General features: G+C 38.5%; 2 protein-coding genes across 3 annotated transcripts; both read right to left on the bottom strand.

The window, feature by feature from the left end:
- Positions 1-1,521: 1,521 nt before the first annotated feature.
- gmppaa (GDP-mannose pyrophosphorylase Aa) lies at positions 1,522-12,900 on the bottom strand. 2 transcript variants are annotated; one of them, XM_028591167.1, is made up of 13 exons: positions 12,740-12,900; positions 11,985-12,082; positions 11,535-11,638; positions 11,017-11,209; positions 10,482-10,541; positions 10,262-10,392; positions 10,115-10,129; positions 5,228-5,362; positions 4,857-4,954; positions 4,725-4,771; positions 4,554-4,646; positions 3,550-3,718; positions 1,522-3,249 (listed from the first exon to the last, which is right to left on the bottom strand). In XM_028591167.1, exons 1-13 carry the CDS (start codon positions 12,777-12,779, stop codon positions 3,149-3,151), a joined length of 1,284 nt encoding a protein of 427 aa, XP_028446968.1. In that variant the 5' UTR covers positions 12,780-12,900; the 3' UTR covers positions 1,522-3,148. The 2 variants fall into 2 exon arrangements, with proteins under 2 accessions (XP_028446968.1, XP_028446969.1); XM_028591168.1 differs by lacking the exon at positions 10,115-10,129.
- Positions 12,901-14,798: 1,898 nt separating this feature from the next.
- pnkd (PNKD metallo-beta-lactamase domain containing) lies at positions 14,799-23,484 on the bottom strand. The gene is made up of 9 exons (XM_028591224.1): positions 23,321-23,484; positions 22,638-22,753; positions 22,238-22,350; positions 21,367-21,425; positions 19,456-19,548; positions 18,775-18,938; positions 18,204-18,290; positions 17,850-17,965; positions 14,799-16,817 (listed from the first exon to the last, which is right to left on the bottom strand). The coding sequence occupies exons 1-9, from the start codon at positions 23,479-23,481 to the stop codon at positions 16,644-16,646; spliced, it is 1,083 nt and encodes a 360-aa protein (XP_028447025.1). The 5' UTR covers positions 23,482-23,484; the 3' UTR covers positions 14,799-16,643.
- Between the last annotated feature and the right edge of the window lie 2,070 nt (positions 23,485-25,554).

Raw genomic sequence — 25,554 nt, forward strand, 5'->3', positions numbered from 1 at the left:
ACTAAATTGGCACTGATGTGAAAATTAACAAGCACCTTGGCTAGCTCGGTACCCTCATTTCCTATAGTTACAGAATGCCTGTACTGTCATATCTTATTGCCCTCTGATCAACTCATAACTCTAACATGTGTCCTCACCAGGGATTCCTGTTAAAAACCAAACACATCCAGCCACTAGGGACTTTCCAGAGGATAATATGGACACTTTGGCTTTTCTCACACTTCATTTACACAAGACCTGTTATATTGTACTGACTGCCCTGTGTTAAACACAACCCCTGGCATAACAATGACTTGTCAGATTATTGAAGCAGTTAGTGCAAAAGCCTGAAATGAGGAGCTTATGTCATGGGAATACAACACCTTCAATATAATTCAGCCTGATCCAGTTACCCTTCAACAAATGCTTTTTTTTTAATAGCTTTTTATACAAATGGTGTGGTTTTGTGTGTCAAATAGACCAGACTCCCCTTGTGCAACTAAAGGAGTCTTCTATTGGTTTCATTGTTAGAGACACAAACAATAATCTTTGAAGGTCAGTGTAACGCTTATCAGTTCCATTTTCTAAGCACAAACGGACATTTGGAAAAACAGAAAAATGGGTTCCAATATCCAATTTTTCATTTTTTTCTGCCTTGACAAATTAAAAAATTGGATTTGATTTTTCCAATTTTCTGTTTTTATTCAGAGGAAAGGAAATTTAGAAAATTACAAAATTGCATCTGGGCTCCAATTATTCAATACTGCAATGGTATTCTCTCCCTTGTTCCGCCTAGCTACGCCCTCTGACCCCAAAATCTATCAGTTTTGAATTTGTTTTTGGTCCATATGCAGTTAATGACCTGCATATTCCGCAAAGTAGAGGAAGAGAATACCATTGCAGTATTGAATAATTGGAGCCCAGACGCAATTTTGTAATTTTCTAAATTTCTAATCCTCTGAATAAAAACAAAAATTTGAAAAAAGCTTAAAGATCCAATTTTTTAATTTGTCAAGGTGGAAAAAATGAAAAATTTGACATTTGAACCCATTTTTTTGTTTTTCCAAATGTCCGTTTGTGCTTAGAAAATTGAACCGATAAGCATTACACTGACCTTTGAACTATGAATGAGCAAGATATTTAATCCAACACCATTTGGATGTTGCCTGGAAAATCTCTGCTGAAAGGCTTCAGCATCAGTGAGGTCTTTCACTTGCTGTGTAGTTTGTTAGATGTTGACTAGTTCCATCCAATTTTACCTCTGAGAGTACAGTGTGCGAGTGACCCCAGTTTGTATATCAGAGAAGAAAGATGATTGTGTCGTTTGCAGAAGTAGCACAGGAGGCCCAACAATTTGCATTCGTTTTTTGAATTTTGCTGAACTGCGACATCTCAGGAGCATTTTATTGAGTTGATTGCGTCTCAGTTTAACATGTTTCTGGCAGTGTTTCCTGTGCAGATGCGTAGCGACCAGCTCTGTAACACATTAAACAAAAATATAGTGCAGGGGAAATAAGGATATCACGATAATAACAGCACAAATGGGGTTTTGAACTTTTATTATGCGGTGCACTCTGGATTCAGATATTTCTTTGACATCCTAACCTTCCATCACCTGACATCATGTACAACACTTTAATTAGATAAACACTGCGTACTAGACAAGGATGACATTTCTTTTCATTTTCCATCAGCTGGTGACTTCACATTACAAAGAGGTTTGTAACCATTGCCTATACTGTTAATACGTATAAATACTCACTATAAGAAATTCAACCTTTCTACTTCCCTGATGTCTGTCACATCCCTTATTCAAGACATAGCCTTGCACCACTGTTATGTCACACTGTAAAGACTTTTTTTTTCTTCAAATGATAATATTAATGAATAACGGTTTCGGTGAACCTCTAAATGTTGTCAGGTGAAAACAATGAATGTAACATACAGGCAACCTACAATTAGGAAATCGATGAAACCTTTCCAAAAAAACAAACACAAAACAAAAAAACCTTTAACAAAAACTAAAGGAACAGAGACGCTAAAATCTGTGAGTGGAACGCATATTTGTTCTAATGAATTTTAGGATTGCCTTTCGAGTGAAGAGCGTGGGGGTAGACCCAATTGATGAACATACCACCAAGAGGACAAAAACCCTCTAATGACAGGCCCTAGACTGGCATGAGGCAGTTCTTTTGAAACGGTAAGGCACCTGAATAAACAATGGCACAGGCACCTACATGTAAAACCTGAAATAAACTATATTAAAAAAGATCTACATAGACTTGTTTTCCCATTGCACTGGAGGGTAGCATTGAAGAGACTTTGATTACAATATATTATGCTGCAGTTTCTGTATGACAATTTACATCACAACTTAATAGACACTCTCTTTGCAATAATTGGAACAAAAGTGCTGAAGTGATCACGAGTGCTCGAGGGCTTAATAAGTAAATGTTAATGTGCTGTATCCATAAATTGGAACAGTTCCTCCAGTGATTGCAAATGCAAAATTTAAGCATCTGCTGTTGCTGCTTGTATGGCACGGTCTCAAGGCCCCCCTGCTAGGTTCACATTTTAAAAAGGCAACGTTACTTGATTGCAATGTAAATCTCAAGCCCGCTGATTTAGGTGGTAGTCAATTTTTGAGACTAACAGTGAAGATGCTTAACGGTTTTAATCAGAGCTCCACACAAATAATCAGCACTAAAAAAAATTAACATCAGTCATTAGACAGGGATTTTTTATTTTCTAATAATTTCTCTTCTCACGCTGAAGTTAGAGGTCTCAACCCTTGTCAAGGATGCCCTTGAGAAAACAGATTTTCTTTTACGTCATATTACATCCAACCAAATATATTACACTAGTGTTTGCAGTAATTTTACAGCTCGGTGAAGTTAATAAAAAAAATATATAAACCTCTGGCATGACAGCACTTTTCAAGGTGAATCAACATGCGTGATTAGCCTTTCTCTAATGCTGCTGACACCCAATGATGCATAAAGGCTTGAGGACAAATATATAAAAATCTATCTTTCAAAACTATTTAATGAATGCCGCACATCTTCATTTTTGACATCTTATATACAGTAACTCAGAGGCAGTGCCGGCGTGCGCCCAGCTGCATCCTTTATCAGTGACAGTAAGTGGACAGAAGCGCCAGGAAGATTAACTAGAGAATAATTTGGTTTTTGAAGCTGCGGTTGAGGTCTTTGTGCGGGAGGACGATCGAGTTGAGTATAATCACCTCGGAAGGGATGGTCACATTACAACCTGAGGAGAAAAGGCAAGGCTGTATTTAGTCTGTGCAGTGTAGTACAGTACAGAGGACATAAGCCATTATATTTCAGTTATATACAACTGTAATATAAAGCTATAGAAAACCCTTATCTAAGCAACCAAATATTAGAAAATGGAATAATTTCCCTCATTATTCAACTAACTTTTCATTTAAGAGAAGAACATAAAAAAAACAATGCTCATGAGAAAAATATAATTACAATATTGAATAAAATGAATATTTAAAAATGCATCTGAGGATTGCAAGTTTCACTAAGGTCAGAGCATGCTTACCGAGAATAGTAATTGAAGGTGTGAGTTTTCCTTCTCTAAAGAGGGTCTCGCTGTCAATCTTTGCGAAGGGATCGTTGGGGTTTGGGTCACTTGGGGTTCCTTCTACTCTTGCCCACTTGCCAATGGTGCTGTCCCATCCCACAATGCTGTTCAAAACACAGCAGTGATCCTATAGCAAAAACGACATGACAAAAAACATCTTAACTTAAACGTTTTTAGATATTCAAGAATTCAGCAGTAGATAACTGTACAATGACTGTAGAAATCAAAAGGGCTTCAGGTATCCATATGTGCTGTGTTAGATACTGTTCCTACATAAGAAAACACAGTGAGCATGGCCAAATCACATTACTTATAAACTTCACATTAAAAACAGGTAGTTTTTATTTAGAAGTATAGCTCATCGAACAAATTGTTCTTGTAGGCAGTATGCAATGAAAGCCAATAAGTCACCCGCAATCTAAATTCATTTTGGAGGCACCGAGTCATCACTGGAGACATGGGATTAAATTATGACAGCCTCCAAACCATTAAAAATGACATTTTTGTGAGAGGCACAGGCAACAATATTTCTGGTGTGACAGTAGAGCTTAAAGATAAATTCTAGACAAGTCACTGTTAAAGTGTGGATAATGTTTCTAATAAAATGTTAAGATGTCACCAGCAGTGAATGGGCAGATACATTTGCCTTCAGCTTACTCCCCCATTGAGTTCCAGTTTAATTTCAAACTTAGAAGTTATAACACTGTGAGTGAAGTTAATAATCTCAGCAAAGGCTGCTCTTAACAAAACCTTGAAACTACCTTAAAATGTAACACTTCACCTATTTATGTGGCAATCCGTTGAAAATGGCATTATCAATTCATGTCAGACAGTATATTGTGCATTATAGTGCACCTTGCTAGATCTAGTTTGCGTATAAAATGGGAGCTCCGTGTTGCAACAAGCCCTGGCTGCTCCTTTTTTTTTGGGCAGTGATAGAAAGCGGTTTCACAGGGGCTCACCTGTAGAGTTGCACCATGAAGGATGATGGATTCTCGAACTCTGACCCCAGCACCAATAGTGACTCCAGTGCCAATAGAGACATTGGGACCCAACTGGAACAAAAGTAAGATACATCTGTAGTATTTTGTAACACATTTGTAAAGTGCAACACAATAAGAAAAGATGCTTACCATAGCAGTGGGGTCAATGTTGGCTGTAGGATGAATATAGACATTACCTAGGGAGATACGAGAAAGTATGAATGGATGGGTCTCCAGTATCAAAATGGAACAAAGCAGCTACAGAAGACTAATGAATCTTACCACTTATTTTAGGCCCTCCCTCCTTATTTGATGCCAGTCTTTCAGGATGAGATGTGTGATACTGGTTGAGGTACAACCGACTGGCATAAATTGCAGACCTGAGGAAAAGATTATAGGATTGATATCTATACCATCAATAGGACACCGTTTATTTTTGATTGGGGCAGTAATGGTATGGTTTTGATGTTCAAAGAACATTTTAAATGTTAATTGAGGTTTGTTTCCGAAAGAATGTCAAGTGTGTCCAACTGTGTTTAATCTGAACAGTTCAATGTCTCTCCTTTCTTTCAACCTTTCTACAGGCTACAGAGTTGTCACTAAGAGAAGTGTATGTCCAGTTGAATGTGACAATGTATGACATGTGCACTCACCCCGCAGATTTAATCTGGCTCCAAAAGCCGAGGGTTTTATAGACGTAGAGTTTGCCCTGTCCTGCCAGGGCAGTGAAAATGTCCTGCTCCAGCCTGATGGCCTCTGCTCGGTGCCAGCCGTTGGTTGGCTCCTCTCTGCAAGAGAGATCATCAGTTTATGGCCCTGAGTTACAAACCAGGGCCAGGGGCCTCATTTATTAAAATACAATCTTGTGCACAAGGGGGTTAGAATGAACTCCATGACAAAGTTAGGATATAAACAGCAAAACTGAAAATGGCATTTATTTAGTTCAATTTTCACTGCAAAATCAAAACTAAAAACTCCTCTTTTTTTTTTTTTTAAAAGAAGGCACCCAATTTCCCAAAAGTCATGGCCCTAAAGTGGGTGTACTATATGATAATCTAAATACTAAGCAGATGATGAGACACTGCAGGCATGGGTTCTCCCTCTGCAACCAAGAGCACTGACAGTCCCAACATACCCTTTTGAAGTCTTTGTAGACCAACTTTAGCATTCTCCCGGACTACCTAATGGGCAATTTAAATATACAGAATGTGTTGTATATTATAATTTTCTTTGTACTAGAAATTGTGCCAGAAAAAGGAAAAGAAATCTAAGAATTGAGGATGCGTTCTTTGCCACACTTTAAAATTGCAAAAATAATCCAGTGGCATCATTACCTCCAAAGTTTTCTTAAAGCCAAAACAAAACATGAATTTAATCGCCCTACAACCCAGCCCCTAGAATAAAATGAGAGCATCGGTTTAAAATGCATCAACGTTACTAACTTTGATGGTATCAGTGCTTGGTTTAAACCAAGGCTGATTACCTAATAGTGATCCAAAACTTAAGTAGAAGAGTATATGTGTTCCATATTAATCAGGGTCTCTGGCATAGTGTATTGTGAGATCCCTAAGATGAAACAGAGTGTTAAATATTGATGAAAAGAATATTTTAAAGGATTGCACCCATAATCGAAATTTGACCAAAACGGAGAGGATGTGGTTTGAGGCAAAGTGCTCCCCTAGAGATTTTGCAGTATAACCCATCTCATTTCTATCAAGTATCTCGGAAGTGTTTAACAGTTTTGCTGATTCAGTGCCCAGCTTGATTTAAGTGCTATTGATGTTCGCAGGTGAATTATGCACAGCGTGGTTTGACCTTTGGTAATACATTTCAAGTGTCCTTGGGGTGCCAAATGTTGGGTCTGCTACAGTGAACATTTGAAAACACAAAAAGTGAAAAATGTGTTAAATCTCCAAAAATGTAAAAGATAGAAAGAAAAATCCATACATTTATCCCATGTTTTTTAAAGGCTACTGTGAGTGACCAGGGTGCAGTCTCTCCATGTGCACATTTATAGGCCATGACGAGAAAGGAAGCTTTTTCTAATGTTCAGGAGAAACTAACAACTAAATAACAAATAGAGCAAGAATTAGAGAATACAAACTACAAGATACTGTACACAAGGTAAGACACAATACCCTTTTATATTCTCAGTGGCAACTGTGTAACATAAAGTTTCACCAACTGCAAGCTACCCAATTAGTCTTTGCTAGCTAACCTAAAGAAACAACAGGGACAACTTAAAAGTAACAGACGTGAGGAAGTCAGTTAAGTGCTTGCCCTGAAGAAGATAAACAGACCATTGCAAACAATTGCAGAATGCAGTGTTTGACACTCAGGAGAGCAAGCTACGATTGGGACAATTTTTCTGAACAAAAATTGAACCTAATACCAGACAAACAATGTTTATTTACCTACAGATATGTTATCTCAATTGAGTTTTGTCTTTCCTCTAGGTCTTAAGGCAAAAGTTTAACATTTTGGGGAAAATTGTATTCACTTTCTGGCAGAGTTAGATGATATGAAGCTACAGTGAATTTAGTGGTGAAATAGCAGACAAAAATTGTAAAAGAAAGAAAAGAAAAAAGGCAATGGATTCTAGAATCTAGATCGGGAATTTGCCATAGTAGCAGCAGCCAACAACTGGAAACTTTATACAATTTCCGTCCGCTATTTCACCACTAAATTGACGTCTGAGACTTTTTTATGCGATAAATCAACTGTGTAGAGTTTGAATATGGGCAGTTTTACAAAAATGTATGGCCAATTGCACATTTGCTCCGATGTTGTCAGACTTGAGAAGCTCCAGTCTGACGTGACAGCCAGCTGGTGGTGCCTGGGATCGCTTGCTTGCTGGCCGGCCAGTGATGCTCACAGACCCCGCTGTCAGCTGGAAGTCTCTCAATAGAATCATGGACAAGTTTATTTCCTGAAATATGGCTCGTTTTCCGTTTGAACACATTGTCATCAATATTAACAAGGTTTAAAATGACCCATTTTTCAAATTTGGATATCGTTTAAAAATCAGAAATCAAATGAACGAAAAAGTACACGGGCCCAATTACAGTAAGTACGTGAAAACTTCACTGTTGTTGCATGAAATGTTGTTTGTGTTTAGCCTACATGATCAGTTTCTATCATCTAATGTGAAACAAGAGGCTATATCAGCTTCACTACCAGGCTGGTTTGATATCAAGCCCTGCCTTCCCGCGGGCTGCAGAGAGATGCTCCTCAACTCACTGTGCTTCCCTGCAGTCAGCTCCCCCTGCTGTCCATAAGGTGCCTCTGCACCTCTTTCGTTTCAGACTCTCCCACCAGCCTTTGGGCCACACCTCCTCATTTACATACGCTTTTGACATTGTCAAGTCCAAATGGAAAAGCCAAATGTTAAATCAAAATGGAAAAGGTGAATCTTAAAATGTCAAAAGCCAATTGATAAAATTTGTAAAATTCAAAAGATAAATTGAAAATTATAAAAGTGCAAAGGCTAAAATAAAACTTTTTTTTTTCTGTTTGAGATTTAAATTTATGTATTTCCATATAAGCTTTTCCATTTCACATTTTGAGTTTCATATTTGATGTTTCTCTTTTCGTATTTCCATTGCGATTTTCAATCAATAAAAGATTTCAAAGATTTCAGTTTAAGCATTTATATTTAAGCTTTGCATTTTAACTTTTGACTTGTTTTTTTAAAGATAATTTTTTGGGGCCTTTCCCTTTATTTTGAAAGTGGATAGACATGAAAGGGGGAGCGAGATGGGGGATGACACGCAGCAGGTCGGATTCGAACCCTGCGCCGCTGCAGGACTCAGCCAACATGGGGCGAATGCTCTTACTGGGTGAGCTAGAGGTCTTTCAATTTTATTTATGAATTAAAGCTGCAAGCAGCGTTGGACGGGCCCTCGCGCCTCTGCGCACGTCAGGGTTACTAGCGGACGCCACACCTTGCGACCGTGCATTTGCTCGGTACTCAGACATAGCAAATCGTCACCAATGAAAAGGGAACTCCCCGCTGAGTTCAATGATACATCACACAAGACTCTACGTCATACAGTTCATTAGCTGTGAAAGGTGGCGTGGCCAACGTCTAAGGGTCGGGTCAAACCTTTACCAATAAAAAAGGAAGTCTCTGCTGAGTTTATTGATAGCTCACATAACACTCTACCTTAAACGGGTCACCATTTATGAAAGGGGGCGTGGTTAAGTACAGAGGGGCGGACTGTCTGCTGAGTTCAATGATACCTCACACAAGGGTATACCTTAAAAGGTTGAAATGTTATGAAAGGGGGTGTGGCCTGAATAAGTGGGCGTGGTTATTTTATAGGGGCCGGTTCAGTATCACATGTAGACCACAAATTCTAAGTTTCATGTAAATCGGATGAGGTTTGTCATATAAGGCAGATTTCTTGTTGCCACCGGGGGCGCTATGACCAAAAGTCAATATTGGCTTGTATATGTCCTCAGGCCTGGCTGTAACTGTAGTTACAGCCACTTTCTCATTCATCGCTAAACACTCAAAATGGCCGCCACGCCCACACCGTTTGACAAAAAGTTTTTCTTTTAATAACTTTTCATCTTTAAGGTGTTGAGATGATACAGACCAAGTTTGAAGTCCGCCGGATGAAATCTCTAGGAGGAGTTCGTTAAAGTATAGCACCTTGACTTTTAGGCCTACTTCCTGTTGCCACCAGGGGGCGCTATGACTTTAAGTAAATATCGGCCTTTATTCGTCCTCAGGGTTGGACTCTTATGAATCCTGAAAAGTTTCGAGCCAATTGGACAATGTACACTCGAGTTACACCCACTTCCTGTTTTGATGGCGAAACGCACAAAATGGCCATCCCGCCACGGCCACGCCCTATATGACAAAAAGTTTTTCTTTTAATAACTTTTCATCTTTAACGTCTTAAGATGGCACAGACCGAATTTGAAGTTGATCGGATGAAAATCTCTAGGAGGAGTTTGTTAAAGTACGACGTGGAAATGGCCAAAATCACACTAATTTCAAATAAAAATGGCGGACTTCCTGTTGGGTTTAGGGTATGGCTCCAATGACGTTTTTTGTACATCTTGACATGTTACATATGTGTACCAAGTTTTGTGAGTCTACGTTAAACGCACTGCAGGGGCTACATTTTTTTTAACTTTGTAGGGGGCGCTAGCGAGCCATTTTTGTGCGCCTATTCCCGAAACTGCTGTTGGCGCTCGGGCCCTAATAAATATATCCTCCACAGTAAATAAGCATGTTTGCCAAAATGTTAAACGATTCCTTTAATCTCTGACAAAGACCCTGTAGTGCCCGTTTCAAGGACAACATTTGCCATTAGCGGAATAAATAAATAAATGCATAAAATAAATAAATAAATATAAACAAGCTTTTTGCAAAACAGGAGGTGCATAATTGGTCGAAAAAGGGCACAGGCAACATTCACAAAGCATCCTGAGCAATCCAAGTCTTATCATGGGTTATCTTTCTACAGCTCACACCATACACTAAGTGCTCTACAACTACACCGTGCAGCCTAAATGTACCGACTTACCCATCGTATGGATTTCTGATGATTGAGCGAGCAAACAGAAAACATGGCAGGGAGGAGAAGGGAAGGAAAAAGGACAAATGAAGAGGACCAAAGAAATGGAATAAATGGTTATCACATGCATTCCCGTGAGAAAGAGCTTCAACTCACAGCAACATGTCCTGTTGGTTCTTCTGGAAGACGGCGCCGATGTGCTGGAAAATGTCTGGTTTAAAGAGGTATATTCCGCAGTTTATGATATCGCTCACAAATGTGCTTGGCTTTTCCACATAATGCAAGACCTGGATAAAAAAAAAACAGCAGTTGTTATTTCAAGGTGAAATAGTAATTTGTGACTATTTAGGGAAATAAGGTAGGAAAAGTGAAATACCTCATTTGTTTCCTCGTTTTCAACAATACAGCCATAATTCATGGATTGCTTTCGGTTTGCCTGATAAGAGAAAAAAGGCAGTACAGTTTAAGATACATCAAATTTTGACATCAAAGAACTGAGACCTGATATTTCATTATATTCAGCATTAGGGCTACATGATATGAGAGAAAATATAAAATTGCCATTATTTTGACTCACAATATTGGAAGGAATGATAATTTTTGTATCATTATTCTCATTTTCATTGAAAAATATTACAATTTACAAAATGTAAATGATTATAGTGTGATTTACCAAACAAAATTTTTTTCTTTAGTCTGTAGAATACGATTTGTAGGCTGGGACGTTTCTGGAGCACCACAATACTAAATTCAGAATGGTTTGACACATATGTTGCCTTTAACAAATATTGCCTCCCCCCTGGGATAAGGATACTGAACGCTAAACACAATAAACGTCTTGGAGTTTTACTTTGACTACCTTTTACAAGTTCTATTAAAGAAAGTAACAGCCATCAATAGTGACACCTCACCGTTGTCCCAAGGATAACAAAGCTGTTTGGTTCTCCGTGTTCCTTCTGGAAGCTGAGCATCTCTGCGAGAGGAAACGCTGAGCAAACATCAGCATTCAGAACAAAGAAAGCCTCTGGACTGCCGGACACAATCTGATCTCTGAAGTGATAGATGCCCCCTCCGGTGCCCAGGGCTGCATACTCCTGCAAATACCTGTGGTGCAGAGTCAGGAAGAACAGCATCTGCAGTCAGTCAGCAGTGGCAGTGCACCACAGAAAAGTATCACCACTTAACATTAACTTAAAAAGATGAAGCAATATATTAAGTTTTTCTGTGAATAACACGTTCAACAAAGAAAGGTTTTCAAATATGATGACAGTTCGGGGCATCTAAGAAATAGAACCAATTTTACAACTAGTGTCTATTCTTTACTGAATGACGTGCAATTAAGAAAAGAAAGAAGTTCTTGTACTGTGAAAATGTCTTTATGGTATGTCTGTACTCGTTTAGTGAGGTAGCTATGAGCTCTGTGGTTTACCTGATGGAAATTTTGAACTCCTGCTGCGCATTAAACAGGAATCTAGTCAGTTCTTCATTTGGCTGATAAAAGCCGATGAGCAAAATCTCCTTCATATTTGGTACCTTGTAACACAAAAGATGTTCATTGTTGGACTGATTTCATGAAGGGCTATTGTCTGCATCACAACACACACAAGGAAAGAAATGATGAACACCAACCAGCAACTGGGCCGACATGCTCTTAACTATTTTAACACCACGTTAGGCTAGTACAGACTAATTAAACTTAAATTTACTTTCTTTTTGGATTGCTCAGAGTTTAAACTAAGACCGGTTTACTAACTAAATACAATCTCTAACTTGATGTTACCTTTAAACAATCTACTTCAGCTTCCACAATTACACTACACTGTATACTACATTTTTCTAATACTCGGCTGCAAAATGATAGCATTGCAGTGGCACTCACCTTGGCGCATGCTTCGATGTGATGCTGCAGCATGGGCACACCAGCTACTGGAAACAAGGGTTTGGGCACTTCAAATGACAGAGGTCTGAACCTTGTGCCTGCAAAGCAATGTCAGTGATTACTTGCAAATCAGATTACAACGCAGATCACTATTTCCTCATGTTTCTAGCGTGCACCAAAACTAAACATTATGTGATCTCTTATATAAAAAGAAAAGTCATTTCAGAAATTTGGTATTTTATGGACAAGCAATTGTTCAACAAAGCACTAGAGGTACATTAAGTATATAAGTGATCATATTTATGAACTGCATGGACTGATAGATGCCGAACTGAAGAGTGTGTCCTCACGCCACGATTAAACGTATTACTTATTCCTGTAGTTAATGTACAATCATCTTAAAACATCTATTTTTTCAATTGAGGTACGTTTACTTGATACGAGAGAAACTGGCTCTAATAGGTAATTAAATGAGCCAATAATAATAAGAATAATAATAGGGAGTTTAAAAACAGTTATAGAACTGTTAACACTACCTGTTATTTACAAGTTGTCAGTTAGTGTTATGGTCATAAAATGAAGTCTTAAATGTTCTTATTTTCTTTGTGTGTGTGGTGTCCCCTCTTTATGCCACGTCAGTTTTATAAAAAAGTCCAGCGGGTCTTTAGAAGTGTTGTTAGCGTTAGCAACTTAGCTCCGCTTTAACCAAGCACATCGGACTCTGAAAACATGACAAGGACACACTTTATTCTCACCTTTCTGGGGGCCTCCAATTAAAATAACCGCCTTTAACATCTTGACCGAAAAGCTGTGATTTGTGACGAGCAGGTTCGGCTTGACTACTACACCTGTAGCTGTTTGTTAAGCATTTCCGTATCCACTTCCTACTTGTGACGTAGACCAGATCAGAATAAAAGCACGGAGCGGAGTGCAGTTAGTGAAACGGAGTGGAGGAGCTTATAAAGACGGCGGCTCTGACATGATACAAGAACACGCATCGCAGTGGGTGTTATTTAACGCAGGGGTCCTCAACGTTTTTTAAGCCAAGGACCGCTTAACTGAAAGACAGACGGATCAGGGACCCCCTATTAGCTACATATTGTATAAAATGAAGTTGCATATAACTCGGCCTACAACAAAGTGTAAGACTAAGCAATAGGCCTACCTTTTACTGCATAGAATACTAAGCTATTAAAAATAGCCTAATAATTGTGTGATTTTATAAATCACCTTTTAATATTACAACACACATGTGGCACAGTGAATCCTTAGAGTGTATCTGTGGATGGCCTTAGTGACTACCTTACCTATAGGCCAGTAAGCATTTAAGATTTATATTTGCTAATACAATTTTAAATTCAATTTAATTTTTGAAAAAACCTTCAAAAATGAACAATAATTTGGAGCCCCCCCCTGCCATGACTCTGAGGAGCCCCTAGGAGTCCCAGACCCCCTGTTGAATATTCCTGATTTAAGGGATATGCTGTATTAATCTAGCCTGGTTGACACCAGACCCTTCTCAGTTGTAACTGAGAGTGGCTTGCAGAGCAAATCTCAAATTTGCCGGAAGTTCGTCGGGGTTTACCCAGGCTAGTCAATCTGTATAGTATGATACAAAAAAAAAAAAAAAAAAAAAAGGCAGCAAAGACATCCCAAATGAAAATATCAATGCAAAACAAATGTATAAAAAGGAGACTTAACTTTCAGACGAAACCACCATGAGAACTATCCAGGTGAATTGACAATACAAAACAAAAAGCTGAATGAATTTATTGATATCGTTTTATAAAAGGTAATTTTAAATGTTCCCGTTTTGTTTTGAAACCTTACAACCAAACAACTGGGGGGGGGGTCAAACTCAGTATCTGGTGTGGCCACCAGCTGCATTTAGTACTGCAGTGCCTCTCCTCCTCATGTACTGCACCAGACTGGCCAGTTCTTGCGGTTGTTGTTGCCATCCTGTTCCTGTCCCGCAGGTGGTCTGCCACTGCGAGGACGATCAGCTGTGCTTCCTGTCTCCCTGTAGTGTCTCACAGTAGGGACATTGCAATGTATTGCCCTGGCCACATCTGCTGTCCTCATGCCTCTTTGCACCATGCCCAAGGCACGTTCACGCAGATTAGCAGGGCCCATGGCCGTCTTTCTTTTGGTGTTTTTCAGAGTCAGGAGAAAGGTCTCTTTACTTTCCTAATTTTCTTTTAACTGTGACCTTAATTGCCTACCGCCTGCAAGCCGTTACTGTCTTTTTGACCGTTCAACAGGTGCATGTTCATTAATTGTTTATGGTTTATTTATTATTAGGATAACCATTCTCGTGTTTAAAGCTACTGAATGTGGTCCTGTGAAAAATGCTCTGAACATGTATAGCAGGTGTGATAACTTGATAACTGAAATATGAAACAATTGTATCTTGCTTTTTTTTTTTTTTATCTAAGATTATAACAAAACATAAAACAATCCCTCCTTATTGAAATTACTATTTAGGCCTAATAGTTTTGAGTTGAGTTGTCAAGTTATATATGTTTGTCCTATCCTTTGTACAGTTATTCATGATCACGATGTCAAAAAAGTGCCTCTGTAATAGGCCTTTTTCACAGCAGCCGCTTTGACTCTTAATGACAAAAGGACAGGTGTTATTAACATTAACGATTGCACTGATTGCAGTTACATGGAATGGAAGCATTATAATGTTGGAAAAAAAAATTCTCCTCTGATTTATACAGAAGACTTAAAATCTAGCACCTGAGGTGGACACAAGACACGACAAATAGGTTTGTAATCCTACTGCTATTTCTGTTTTATTACACTGCTATATCTCAACACAAAGTTCAGTTCACCTTTTTCCTTGTCTAGAGAATCTTTTGCGTGTGCATAAAGTAGGTTACGCTCTTATTTGCATTTAGGGAAGTTCTAGCGGTTGGAAAAATAACTCAGCTGTCAGTTCTGAACATTTATAAATACAACAAATAACACATACACAGCTCTAATGAATAAAAGTTTACTTTCACATTTCCTCATTAAAACGTAACCTGAAGTAAAACATCACAAAACATGTCTCCCATGTGGTGGTATTCATAACTCAAACATATGCAAATAAGATGGGAATCTGCATCAAACAAACAGCATAACATTTTAGTCAACAACCACCAGGGGACAAGGTGCTTTGATACAAGCCCTACTGCAGGAGCAATGGAGGCATCTGAAGAGTGCATATAGCTCCTTTGCATTCTGGCCCATCTCCATCTGAGTTATTTCCTTTGCATGAAAACATACACAAGAAAACTATTCATATGTGCGTGGGAAGAAGATTTTTTTTTATTATACTGAAATAATGTGCATCCATTGTATTGCCGCAGTATAATACATTCTTCAATATATTAAAAAAAATATACAATTTTGGTTTCCAAAGTTTTCAAATTGGCTATAAAACATTCCTTCTGAAATGTTAAAGAGTACTGCAGTCAATGTCACATTGTATTCTCATATTAGGAAAAAAAGAAATAGAAATATTTCCATCACCATCTTACTCTTAAATATTAACACATTTTAAACAAAAGTAAAAAAAAGTGATTGCAAAACATAGTGTATGCATTCAGATTGCTTGATTCAATATCACCCTGTACATCATTAAATTATTTCCATCATCCCTTCAACAGCGATTCAGTCACGTCTCGTACATGGCAATGCACTACCAGTCTAATCCACGTGTTGTTGTTCACATTCACGCTGTGCAACTAGAAAAAAATGTGTTCCACCTCCAATACCTGTGGGTCCCAGAGAATCAAAACATCATAAAGTGAATTACAAAATGAAACAGTGTGGGCAAAAAGCAAAACAGGGCTCAATCACATGCATCGTAAAGAACTAACGTAAGCAAAATCTCTTTTACATCAATACTTAATTGTCTCTTAGATTCAGCAAATAAAAATCCACATGAAAGGCTAGTGTACAGACTTTCCCCCATACATTGTGCTGGCACAAAGTACGGACAGCGAAGAGTGTTTGTGATTTGTTAAATTAACGTACCAATATATTGTTGAAAATAATATAACTAAATAAATCAAATATTTACAATCAATTACTCAAGTCCAAAAATCACAACTGCCATGGAGAAGTTAATTACTCTTCAGCAACACTGTAAAAGTAAATCCAGCATACCAAAGATTTTCAAGTCAGTTTTTTTAAACAATGTATTACTTACCTTAACAATGAACCAGACTATGCAATAACAATACAGTACCTAACATGCTAAATTAACCCATGTAGTGTGCAGACCTGTTCTGCTTCACACACCAGGATCAGAAATTAGCTTGTACCTACAATAACAGAAAGTTACACATGCAAATCTATGTTATTGTTTATGTCTCGAAGTTAAAGAGGCAATCATTTATTATTAAAATTAGCATGAGATACTCTACAGTGTGTGGAGAGGTAATAGGCTTATTGATCAGTATCATGTAAGAATGAAGTTACCACTATGTTCCTCATGGTCAAAAATGACTTAATACCCCTTTTTTTACAAAACCAGTTTCTTTGAACGGACTTTCATTTTGTACCCAAGAGCTCTGCTCATCTTTGTTTTACAATGTACCACTGTCCAGCACAGGTGAGCTCGCTCCTCTGTTTGCCAGTGTTTAGATGGCCTACGTGTTTCCAGTACTATCTCCTGTTAAAGAGGTCTTTGCGTTTTCGCAGCTCCTCCAGCACACGAGCCCTGAACTGGGTCCAGTCTTCGTCCTGGAACTGCTCGACGCCCAGGGCCAGATGCAGGTCCGCAGAGTGGCTGCGCAGGAAAGGATTGTACTGCCTCTCTTCTCCGACAGTGGAGGGACACTGAAAATGAAGAGCACGTTCAAAAGGCAGCCCTCCTCAAAAGTGGATGTAAACAGTCTCACTCTAGCAGTCACAGTGATACACATGCCCTTCATTTGCGGAACAGAATTGTGGGTAACAAGTGATTCCTGCCAACTTAAACCGGCATGGCTTTGAACGTCTGCATCTCTGCCCCGAATTGAAATGCAGCAAAACGTCTCATCGTCAACAATAATTCCCCTTTTAGCTAGTTTCATGCATTTAATTGGACATAATCCACAGTGATTGGCAATCCAGACGTCAAGCCCCTGGACCACAGAATTTAAAAGCAGCTAAAACAAGGAGCTCAAGTGTCAATGTGAATTTCTGCTATTGTACGGTTTAATGTAAAGCTCTCTTTCGCCACCACGTACAGAACACATTAAAATATGTAGCTAATGGATATCCAGCAAAAGAAGCACTGTCAAAAAGCTAGCTGAGGTAGTATGGATAATCCTATAGTTGCTTAGACAAAGTGGGGAAAGCACAGTAAATAATAAAATAAAACTGACTTCCATTTATAGTTTAGTGTCTACTGTGCATGCTGGCTCACGGTTACCATAGATATAAAACATATATATCTAGGAGTGTCACACTGTCACAGCTTACTGGGACACTTAGAACAGAGTAGTAGAAAAGAACAGAGCTATTGTCAATGGTACCAGTAACACCTGTGCTTTTCCTGCTAGGACTACGCAAAATATATTGTAAAAAAGGCCTATTGTTGCAAATGTGTGTGAAACTGCCTCTAGTGCCATGTTGTATAGATGGCAGATAAAAACTCATCTAAATTCTGGATAGGCACTTCACTCAACAGTGAACCTTTGCTCTGCTGCAGACTGTATCCCAGATGAGACTGGACTGTTGAGAGCCTGGAAGAGGAGCGCTCGGGCTCTGACAACGCATTCACTGTAGGCAGGTGATAAACCCTTCTTCCCAGGTGCTGGACAACATGAATCCTCTCTGGAATGGCGTGCTACAAAGGCATAACAATGACGATAGATCATTTCTCACCGTGCACAGCTTCTGGCCTCGCTGCTGCAGCACCCACTGAGATTTGCTTTCCCTGGCAATGTTGCGAGGCTCAACCTCAGCAGCAAACAGTAGGTTGTCCTCTGCATACTCATGACCTGATGGATAGAATAAAAAAAAAAAAAAATGTTCACATGCATAACCACCCTAAAAAAATAAAAAAGGCATACACTCTATAGAAGTCCCCTCTTATGAGACTTTGCTGCTGCAGTATGTCTATCAAAGTATAGACATCAAGCCACAGCAACACATTCATACCACCACCACATCAGCATCAACATCACACAACACTGACACACATTGTTCGACTCTAAAAACATGTGAAGATTTTCCTACCAGGCCATAATAAAGTATCATCACTTAGGGAGGCGACTGTGTCCAGAGAGGACAGCATTGTTGTGGCACTGCCTTCAAACACCCTCCCTGAAAACAACAAGAACAGGTTTCACTCAACTCTGGATATCTGCAAGTTCTAGAAGGTAAAAATAAACAATTAGATATTAAATTAAAATACATGAAAGTGGTCAACTGCTAAGAAATACAACCCATTTCTGATTCAGAGGTCATGGAAGTTCTTACTTCATATTGCACATGAGAAGTTAAAAAAAAAAAAAAAAAGGCACATTAGCACCCCCCTGCTGCAGCCTAAATGCACTACCGCCATTCAAAATGAATGGGCAGACCTGCGTTTTTGCCGCAGCGTCTGATGGCTGACGCAGGCAGTGTGAATGCAGGCTTAGGGGGCACAAAGACCAACATTATGTCTAGAATGACTTCACATGACACATGACAGAAGCCTCGGTCGTTGTGTATTTTCTGTGTCTTCTTTGTTTAAGCAATAGTTGCTTTGAACCACATGTCAGTTCTATATGATCATTTCTATGGCGCCCGTTCTGTTGTAACTCACCACAACCTGAGAGGAAAACCAGGTCACCAGAGAAGAGGCTGGAGGGGGCGTCGAGCGCCCGGCCATCCAGGAGGTAGATCATGTGGCCCACTGTGTGTCCAGGAGTGAAGAGGGCCTTAAAGTGCATACAGCCAACTGTGACGGAGTCCTTGTGTGAGAGAGGACTGGGCACACACACAAAAATTAAAAGTGCTATAAGGAGAATGTATGAGTTTTTATGACAGCAGGTTACCTAATACGTGAAAAGGGGCATTGAGAAGTTAATGGCTGTACTTGGAGCTAACTGATTTATTCTGAACAAAAAAATAGATCTAAACAAAATATGTGTGTGCAGTATCCCTAAAATAGACCTCTTCTTTAAAATGATGTTGACCTTAAAATGTACTTTCCAATCTAAACAAATGGGGCAACAAAGAGTTTTCTGGTTTAAGTTGTAATGTCGATCGTCAACATTTTGGAAAATAGACTTTAGTCCAGCGGTTTGGATGATGTCTAGCTTAGGATGGCCCCGTTCTTAGGCCATAATCCCCCCGAGGCATATTGGAACAGTTTATCATACCATGATAATGTACCGTGCAGTCAGCTGCTACTAGTGCTGACAGAGGGAACTAGACAGGACTCAGTACAGTCCGACTGATTCTGTGGGAAGCAGTGTGCTATACTGTGCGAGCAGCGACTTACTGCGTGAGGCCAGGAATGTTATCGGCTGCGTTTCCATAAACTCTGCATGAGCTGTGAAGTCTTTTCAACCCTTTGTTTCCCCCGCTGTGATCCCTGTAAGTGGAACAGAAAGCAGAGGCTTGCAAGTATTGTGGACACATTAGAAAACTGCGCGTTTGTTTTGGCCTCAGCATTTTCAACCACATACCCTTCATTTGAGTCTGGATAGTATAAATAGCATTTTCAAATGTATTCACAGTACTGTGGGTGTTTTTCTCTTCGATTAGATATAACACATGTTAAAATAGGAACACAAGCAATTGTGTGCATGAGAACATCCTTAAAATGTACACTGTGTGGTAGAAGTATTTTATTGGCTAACAGCAGTCTTCATTCATAAATATGTCCTCATTGGTGTAAAATGACCTCTGCCAACGAGCTGACTTATCCTCGTAAGCGGAGAATTTCTTATCTGTATTTACATTAGACGGGTAAGTCCAAGGAGGATTCCAAGTCGTTCCATGTCGAAAAACTATAAATCGCTGAGAGGTACATAAAAGCACTAGCAACGCGTTTTCGTTCAGAGCCAGCGTCACGTGACTGAAAGCAGCTGAAACGGAGAAGGAGATCAGTGAGAGGCGCTTGTCACTGCCCCGGCAAATTTGAAAGCCTGCACTGCACTTTAGTTCATAATGGAGGATCGTACTTATGAGGAGAAGGAGTCCTCATCGCCAAAGGAAGCGAAAAAAGGGAATTAAAAAGGCAACGTGACCGGCAAATTCAAAACACGAGGGTAAACATTGGGGTAGCCTTTCCCAGGTGGAAAGAGCTACTGAAGGAGGAAGACTTTCAAGGGGACGCTGAAGTTGCCGGCTTTCTTCTCCACAGGGAAGTCAAAATTATTATATACTTACACATGCTCACACTAATGATTCAATGCAGTTTGCAGTTTGTTTGAAATAACGAACCTCGTCACCTGAAAGAAAACTCGATGAATAGCTTCTTGGTACATAACGGCTACAGTAGTTGCAACACGCATTTGAAAAAGCGAGGCGCCAGAGAGCACTATTTGTTTGAATGCAAAATACAATTTCACCGCTAGATGGGAGAAATTCCTACACAGTGTACCTTTAACACGGTATAGTTTAGGGTAGCACGTTGACAAAATGTGAAATTGCGATATTGATTATGAATATTGCGATATCAATATTAATTTTGATATTTTTAAACATCTGTAAAATTACAAAAATGATGGGAAACTGATCAAAATAGATCCATAACAAATTAAAATGTTGTTTTTACAACACAAGGTTCATTTCAACTGACTGTCATATTGGACTGGTCCAACATGAAAAAATAAATGTCTCCAGAACAGGACATGTTTTACTGGTTGGACAGTAGAAAATAAATAAATAAATAAAGAGAACAGGACACAACTTTTCTTTCTCTTCTCTGATTCGTTCCGTTTAGTTGTCTCTATCTATTTCTTCAGTTGCACGGTCACTCTGTCGAAATATGCACACAGGTTACATGGTACGCTCCATAGGGTTTGTCATGTAGTGGACCCGTGCGCTGACGTGCACTAACATGTACAAGTGGCGTCGGTAACTGGCCAATGAAACATGATCATTATAGCGTTTCAAGATCTAAATCAAACACAACTAAGCCACACAGCCAACGGACGGGACGCAGCGCTCCACAAAATAAACAATATATTGCATACTTATCGTGACACTTTCGATATAATATTGCGCATCGTGATATCGATAACGATATTAAGTCGATATATCACGCACCCCTACTATAGTTTTTGATAATCTGTCATACTTGGTATATTTAGCCCCATCTCCTCATGTTTTTTTTAATACATAAAAATGTAATAACAAACCACACATCAAAATAATATACATGTAGAAAAACAAAAAAACTCACCAATGCTTGTGTGTACAGAGTATTGCTTCTAAAGTCACTCCCTCTGCCTTGAGAACTTCCTGAAAATGTACAAGTGCTGTTACAACTATCAATCTCCATATAAAACAGCTGCATTTTATTCAAAAGCCTATTGAGCTGCAAAATACATGCGATTGTGAGGCAATATAAAATGGAAGTGCAATTACAGTGATGCTGAAAAATAAGGAGTCATTTTACAATACCTGACTAAATAAGAGAAAGGCATAATTGTCACTTTGGGTTTGTGAGCTTGATAAAAGTGGTTTGTGGTCAAGAATGACAATCATACACACATAACGCCAATTTTCCATTCTTATCGTACTTATCTACTTGCAATGTGTTAGGGGTCCTTTTAAACAAACCATTTTTTGAAATATAACCAAATTGATCCATGGGACCATGCCATATCTCATTATCGTATATTGTCTCACATATTGATATTAGTTTATATTTGGTCTCTTTCAGGTAAAATTGATATCCAACCATTGACAGCACTTTAGAGGCGTGGGACACCAACAAAATGTTACTGAAATAGAGTCAAAGCAACCATTTATGTTTAACCCAGATGGTGGTGCAAAGAGATCTGGCAAATATTGGGCGTGTCTCAACTTTTTCTGCAGCAATGTGTTGTTGAACAAGCCAAGTCAAGCTATCCCCTCTTGCAACAAAGAGGGCTGATTGCACATTGCATAGTAACATAGATCTGAACGAAAAATATCTAAACGAAAAGATATCTAGACACAATACACACACACACACACACACACACACACACACACACACACACACACACACACACACACACACACACACACACACACACACACACACACACACACACACACACACACACCTGAACTGTTTGAGGGTCTGCAGGGTCTACAACAACTGCAACACTGGAGGCTGTGTCAATTACAAGATAGCTGTAGTTGTCAGACAGCACCGGGATGGGAATTATTTTAATACCTGTGAGGCAGACAAAGAATAATAAATGAATTATTCAGGACAATATTACACTTTTTCATTCAGAATGGTATAAGCAGACATGTAGTATTAAAAGGTAATTTTCACAGTATGTCTTGAGATGATAGCACCTTTGCAATGATGGTAATAAAAATACTTCTGTACAACATATGCACTGTTTGACCCAACCAACAGGGCCTCGGTTTGTATGGACGGCACTAAGCATCACCCCACAATAACAGAGGAACCATTGAGCAACACTGTATGAACAACTGTAAACAGCTACATACCATTGAACTCCATGGCCTGAGCTGTGGAATGTCCAGCAGGGAAATTTTCTCGCGCTTTTCTCATTTGTCTCTTGTAGAACATGTAGCCAAGTCTGGTCCTCGTGTAGAGCGTGTACCTGGGAAACAATTCAAAAGGCTAGGAAACATTCTGTATGGTGGCAGAGGTTGACCATGTTAACCCCATAGACAGTATATAAGGTTAACCCCAACCATGTAGCTAGTCACCATGTTTCAAATGGGGGTCACGCCTACTCAAGTGAAACATCTGCAAATGTAGCATGGCCAAAGTGCTAATCAGCTACATTGGTTATAATACCACAAGCAGTTTTTTCGATTCGAAAAATGTGTTCCACCATGCAGCACTAATTACAATCGCATCATGTCATAATTAACAACAACGTCTCGTAAAATAAACTGGTCGTCAAAATATACGTTCATGGCTCGTATGTATGTCGACTAAAACAGTGACTATTATCGTTTTTAGGAAAGGCTTTAGCTAGACCAAAATGTCAGGGATAGTACTTTTGTCGACTAGCAAAGCAACTTAAAATTGGAAGATGTTTGGATAACAGTTTGGTGGGACGGCCTCTCTTTAAATACCAGTGGATAGATGTTGCTCAGCTATCGCGAATCACCGCGATGACAACACAATGTTGTTTGATTAAGGAAGGTCATATACTTACGCGATTCGGAACAACGGCTTCTCCGTGCGGGCCATTATTTTGCTCAACAATTTTCTCCAGAGCACTTTGCGTCTGTAGCGAACACATAAACAGAAGAAACAGAAGAAAGATGCGGTGGCAACCGTGGCAACCAACGTTATCATCGACTCAGGAAGCGCCATAGCCTCTGCAGCGAAACGTAATGACGTAGCAACCCCGGAAGCGAGGTGATTTGTTTTTTTTTTGTTTTTTTTTGCTTTCAAAAAAACTTTATTATTCCAATACAGAAAACATACTAACATTGATTACATTAACTACATACATACAAACATGGAAAAGGGGGAGCGTGGAGTTTACATCAAAGAGGTTGAAAGGCATTATAGATGGTCAGAGTCCGGATGGCTTTCTTATACGTCAGTCCTTTTAAAGTTTCAAAATATAATTTCATGTCATTTTTAAATTGGTGAATATTCGGTTTGCTGTTAGACCATTTACATTTATGGATATAAAATTTCCCAAATAAAATTAAAAGATTTAAAATGAAAATATGGCTTTTTCAAATAATTTCCTTCATAGTAAAAAATAATGTTACTACTTTGTAATCTTATCTTAGAACCACACAATACATAAATTACATCCTCCACATCAATCCAGAACAATCTGACATAAAAACATTCACAAAACAAATGTGCAATTGTCTCTGTGAAAACCCCACAAAATGTGAAGGATTCCGAAAGTTCAGGTTTATATTTCTTTAAAATTTGATTTGTTGGGTAGATGCAATGGACAATTTTGAAAAATACTTCCTTAACTTTATTACTAACAACATATTTATTATAATAGGTCCAAATCAAATTCCAATTGATATTCCCAAAGTGGTTATTCCAATAATATTTGCATCGAGCAACTGTGGGGCAATGTGTCAAATGTCTAAAATATCTCTTATTGCACTTTTTATATTTTATATCAATGCCATTTAATAAGACATCTGTTCTAAAAGTTGACTGGTCATTTGACACATTACTACTCTGCAGCAGTCTTTTATAACCCGTGGGTATAGCATCAAACACTATGCTATATTCTCTTGCAATTATTGGAATATTAAACTTCATTAAGAATTCTGAATATGTAAGTAAGTGACCATTGTCATTTATCAGCTGGGAAATCAATAAAATTTTGTTTTGGACCCAACTGGGATAAAATATTGACTTGTTCTTATACTTTACATCTTTGTTATTCCATATCACATGTTTGTGTGGTGAAAAATTGTGTTTATAAATAAGAAGCCAACATAAAAGAGCTTGCTTATGAAAGCTAGATAGCTGAATAGGAATTTTATCAACATCAAAATTGCACTTTAGTAAAAATTCAATACCACCAACTTTTTGAAAAATAAAGTTTGGAATAAAATACCACATTTTATCTTTATTTTTTATATAATGTTTAATCCAGTTCACCTTGAAAACTATATTAGATGTATGGAAATCAAGAACATTCAAACCTCCTTGATTGTATGGATTACATAAAGTATTTTTATTTAAATAGTGAGGCTTATTTTTCCATATGAAATTGAATAATGCAGAATCTATTTTCTTAATAAAAGGTTTTGGAACATCTAAGACTTTGGCCGAATAAACTAATCTGGATAATCCTTCAGTTTTGGATAAAAGTACCCAACCTTTGAGTGATAAATCTCTCATGAGCCATCTATCGAATTTATTTTTGACTTTTGGAATGAGAGGTTGAAAGTTGGAATTCATCCTTTCTGTCTGATTTTTACAGATATTAATTCCTAAGTATGTTACTTCCTCTTTAACAGGAATAGCCTCAAATTCTGTTATATGTATGTTGCTCTCTTTGAGTGGAAAAAGGGTACATTTTTTAATATTTAACACTAATCCTGAAATTTTAGAGAACACATTAAGACAATCAATAACTTTTTTAACCTGAAATTCATCTTTTAAGAAAATGGCTGTATCATCAGCAACCTGGCAACATTTTATTTCTTTCCCTACAACGTTAATGCCTTGAAAGTTGTCATTGTACAGATGTAGGGCCATCACTTGCATTACTAAGAGAAACAAAAATGGGGCCGCAGGATCTCCTTGTTTTATACCACGGGATATGTTGAATGTATGAGTTGTTCCCCACGGAAGTTTAACTGAGCTATTGCAGTCACTATACAAAGTTTGTATTGATCTTTTGAAGTATTGACCGAAACCAAAAAATTCTAACACATCAAATAAAATACTATG

Source organism: Perca flavescens, chromosome 11 (genome assembly GCF_004354835.1).
Source record: "Perca flavescens isolate YP-PL-M2 chromosome 11, PFLA_1.0, whole genome shotgun sequence".
Lineage (NCBI taxonomy): Eukaryota > Metazoa > Chordata > Actinopteri > Perciformes > Percidae > Perca > Perca flavescens.